Source organism: Morone saxatilis, unplaced genomic scaffold (assembly GCF_004916995.1).
Source record: "Morone saxatilis isolate NCDOM2014 unplaced genomic scaffold, NCSU_SB_2.0 Contig16, whole genome shotgun sequence".
In the NCBI taxonomy this organism is placed as follows: domain Eukaryota; kingdom Metazoa; phylum Chordata; class Actinopteri; family Moronidae; genus Morone; species Morone saxatilis.
This window is the reverse complement of record NW_023339718.1, coordinates 18,296,094-18,299,296: the sequence shown is the minus strand read 5'-3', so window position 1 is coordinate 18,299,296 and position 3,203 is coordinate 18,296,094. Positions and strand designations below refer to the sequence as shown.

General features: G+C 40.8%; 1 protein-coding gene across 2 annotated transcripts in view; it reads left to right on the top strand.

The window, feature by feature from the left end:
- The first annotated feature begins 441 nt into the window (after nucleotides 1-441).
- The window catches only part of coq5 (coenzyme Q5, methyltransferase), a 6,358-nt gene continuing 3,596 nt past the window's right edge, over nucleotides 442-3,203 (top strand). Inside the window, exons 1-3 of one of the 2 annotated variants that reach the window (XM_035658417.1) lie at nucleotides 442-666; nucleotides 1,600-1,749; nucleotides 1,843-2,067. In XM_035658417.1, coding sequence (XP_035514310.1) covers nucleotides 468-666; nucleotides 1,600-1,749; nucleotides 1,843-2,067 — 574 coding nt within the window. In that variant the 5' untranslated portion in view covers nucleotides 442-467. The remainder of the gene's footprint in view (nucleotides 667-1,599; nucleotides 1,750-1,842; nucleotides 2,068-3,203) is intronic. The other variant, XM_035658419.1, reaches the window with a different exon arrangement.

Here is a 3,203-nt window from a genome sequence, read left to right as displayed (position 1 = left end):
GTATATAAAGTAGTAACAGTAGTAGTATCAGTAAAAAAACACATTAATGCAGCAGTGATATTAATCCAAAAACATCATATATAATAGTGACAGGGAACATTTGACTGCACATTGAATACTTTTGATGCAGTCGGCTGAATTCACTAAATAATAATTACCTAATTACATACTATTACTCATGTCATGGTTTAAATATAATTAAAAAGACTTTTACTTTACAGCATAGAACAAGTCCTGTATAGAAATATAACAACACAATATCGAATAAATAACTAAAATGCAACTTATTCTACAAGTTTCAGTCATTAAAAATAACTTCAGGGCTTTGTAGCAGTCCGAAATTACAAACGATATTGATCAACCCATATATGTCTATGGCTCAACCCACAAAGTATCAAGTCTGAAAGCCTGCCACCGTCGCCTGTGGATGACGACACACTGTCGCACAGTTGTATAATCACACGAACATGGCCGCGTCCGTGAGACTGCTGCTCCGTCTCTCCCACAGAAACATCAACGTTGCCGCTGCTGGAGGTTCAGCTCGGCCCGGTTGCTGCTGGGGGCCGACCGGGCCGTCGTCCTGTCGTTGCTTCAGCGATGCAACCGGAGACAGAAGTACACATTTCGGTTTCGAAACGGTGCCAGAGACCGAGAAGGCGAAGAGAGGTGAGCTGCAGCAGATCCAGGGTCAGATGTGTTGTGTCCTCCTGTGTGAGCAGACACACCTCTCTTCATCAGTGAGCACAGGGCACGATGGCAGCTGGTTTTCAGTCTTCTGAAGTGGGAATTGTACCAGAATGAGTAGTGTTAGGTTTATTCTATGTATGCCGAATTAAAGTGTTACACAGTCATTAAGTGTTAGCGTTTTAAATCCTGTTGTATCTACAGTGTTGTTTTCAGAGGTGAGCAAGGGAATATAATTTGTCAGTTTTTATTAATGAAGTCTGTAGGAACAGAAAACAGGGCGTGTGGGTAGTTTCATAATGCATGCAGCATATATCTGTGTTCTGTTGTCTGCTTGTATTATTTACTACATGTTAACATGTTATCGTCTTTAACGAGCTGAGACATTCCTTCATCAAAGTAGTGAATGTCAATGGTATGAATATCAAATAATGTCCTCTACTCATACAGACACATAATAAAGTCCATACATCCATAAACCATATACCAATTAAAATGTTATTTTGTTTGACCATCTTGGTAATTTCAGACCGATTATAGATTACTTATTAAAAGTTTCTTTACAGGATTACAACAGAGAATACATGCATAAACATAAACAGCACTCACCAATTTGGTAATTTCTTTTAAAAGGTGCTATATAAATAAAGTTATTATTATTATTATTGTTATTATTATTATCTTTATTGACATCAAGTTCAAGTTTGTCAATACAAATATAAAAAATACAGTTAAAGAACCAGTGTGTAAGATTTAGTTGAACCTAGTGGTCAAGCTGCAGATTGCAACCAACTGAACACTGCTCGTGTCTGTATTTGATGACATTAAAAGATTAGTGCAATAGACTATTGAGTACAAACATAAAATACACCGTAAACGGCCTCAGTTGAGATTCTCTCTCTTTCTCTTTCACAGTGTATAAGGTGTTTGAGAATGTGGCACAGAAGTATGACGTTATGAACGATGCCATGAGTCTGGGGATTCATCGAGTGTGGAAGGACATGTTGCTGCGTGCCATGCACCCGCAGCCGGGAGTGCGACTCCTGGATGTGGCAGGTGGAACAGGTAAAGCAGTTGGGTGCACCTCTGCAAAACACTGAAACTGAAACCCAACCGGTGTCACACTTATGTTTTGTTTATGATAATCCTCCTCTGCAGGTGACATTGCCTTCCGTTTCCTGGAGTACGTTCAGTCTCAGCAAGAGCGGCAGAAGCGGCGGGCGGCACGGTCCACGCAGACGCCTTCGTGGCAGGACATCTCCACCAACTACTCCACAGAGGACGAGGATGGGCCCCAGGAATCCAAGGCTGTGGTCTGTGACATCAACAAGGAGATGTTGAAAGTGGGCAAGCAGAAAGCCGACAGCATGGGCATCAGTGCTGGTAGGTTTGTGACTGTAAAACTGGTTCAAGAGTAGGGATGGGGATCGAAACCCGGTTCTATCAAGGACCCGGTTCCACTTTTTTCAAAACCCGAAAATCAATAATCAATAACGTTTGGGCTTATCGCATACCACTATCGAGTCTCGTCGTTTTTTTTCTCCCGTAGGTCTGTAACGTAATAATGTGTGGCCCTCGAGGTCGCCCGTCACAGCATTTAAATCCTAATCAATCCAATCACTGGCAGCGTGGTTCCACCAATGTTTTGCTAATGAAATTGTAATTTTTAAGGCCAAACAAGTATTAAAAGTAAAACAAGTGAGTCTGGCTGTTAACTTCGCTCGCGAGGATTGCTGAACGGAGCGAAAAGTTCAGTTTGCTCATTATTACCAAGCTCAAGATAAAGAGGAAGCGAAATGCAATTATGGTTGCAAAATCATTTCTTGTAAAGTGGGGAACACAACCTCAATGGCCAAGACATTAGCATGTGCGTCAATAATAAGGTCCAAATGCAGTAAGTTACTTCGCTGTCTCCGCGGTTGAAAAGACTCTTGCCGCACGCACCACAGACGGGCCGTCTTCATCATCCACTCAGAGACCAGCGCAGCCACACAACTTTGTAGCTTCTCCGTCAGTTAAAAATATATTGTAAATCCGTGTTGTTAATCGGCACAACAAGCTAGTTAGCTTTGAAAAGTTAATAAAGTTTCAGACCGTGCTGCGTGATGGTGTGTTCAGGTTGGCTCAGTAAATTTAATATTGTAATATTTTCATTGGGTGCTGCTGAATCCTTCTATTGTTATTTTATTGGCATCGAAGTGGCCTAATTACATTAGTCATGTTTAATTGAAAGCTAGAAAATCTTTTTTATGCTCCACTTGTAAGCAATAAAAGCAATACCAGTTCTGTTAAAACATATTGTCGCATAGTCTTTCCCCAAATAATAGAAAGTATTCGATAGTGTATCGATAAAGACTCGATCGATAAGAGTAGCGATAAAGGTATACGATATCAATAAATATTAACGACCCATCCCTATTCAAGAGTCTTAGAGGAAAGACGTCTTGATCCCTGCGTTATCCCTCAACTATGAGGTTTTAATGACCTGATTTACATGTACACAGATCAGGTTTTTTCGA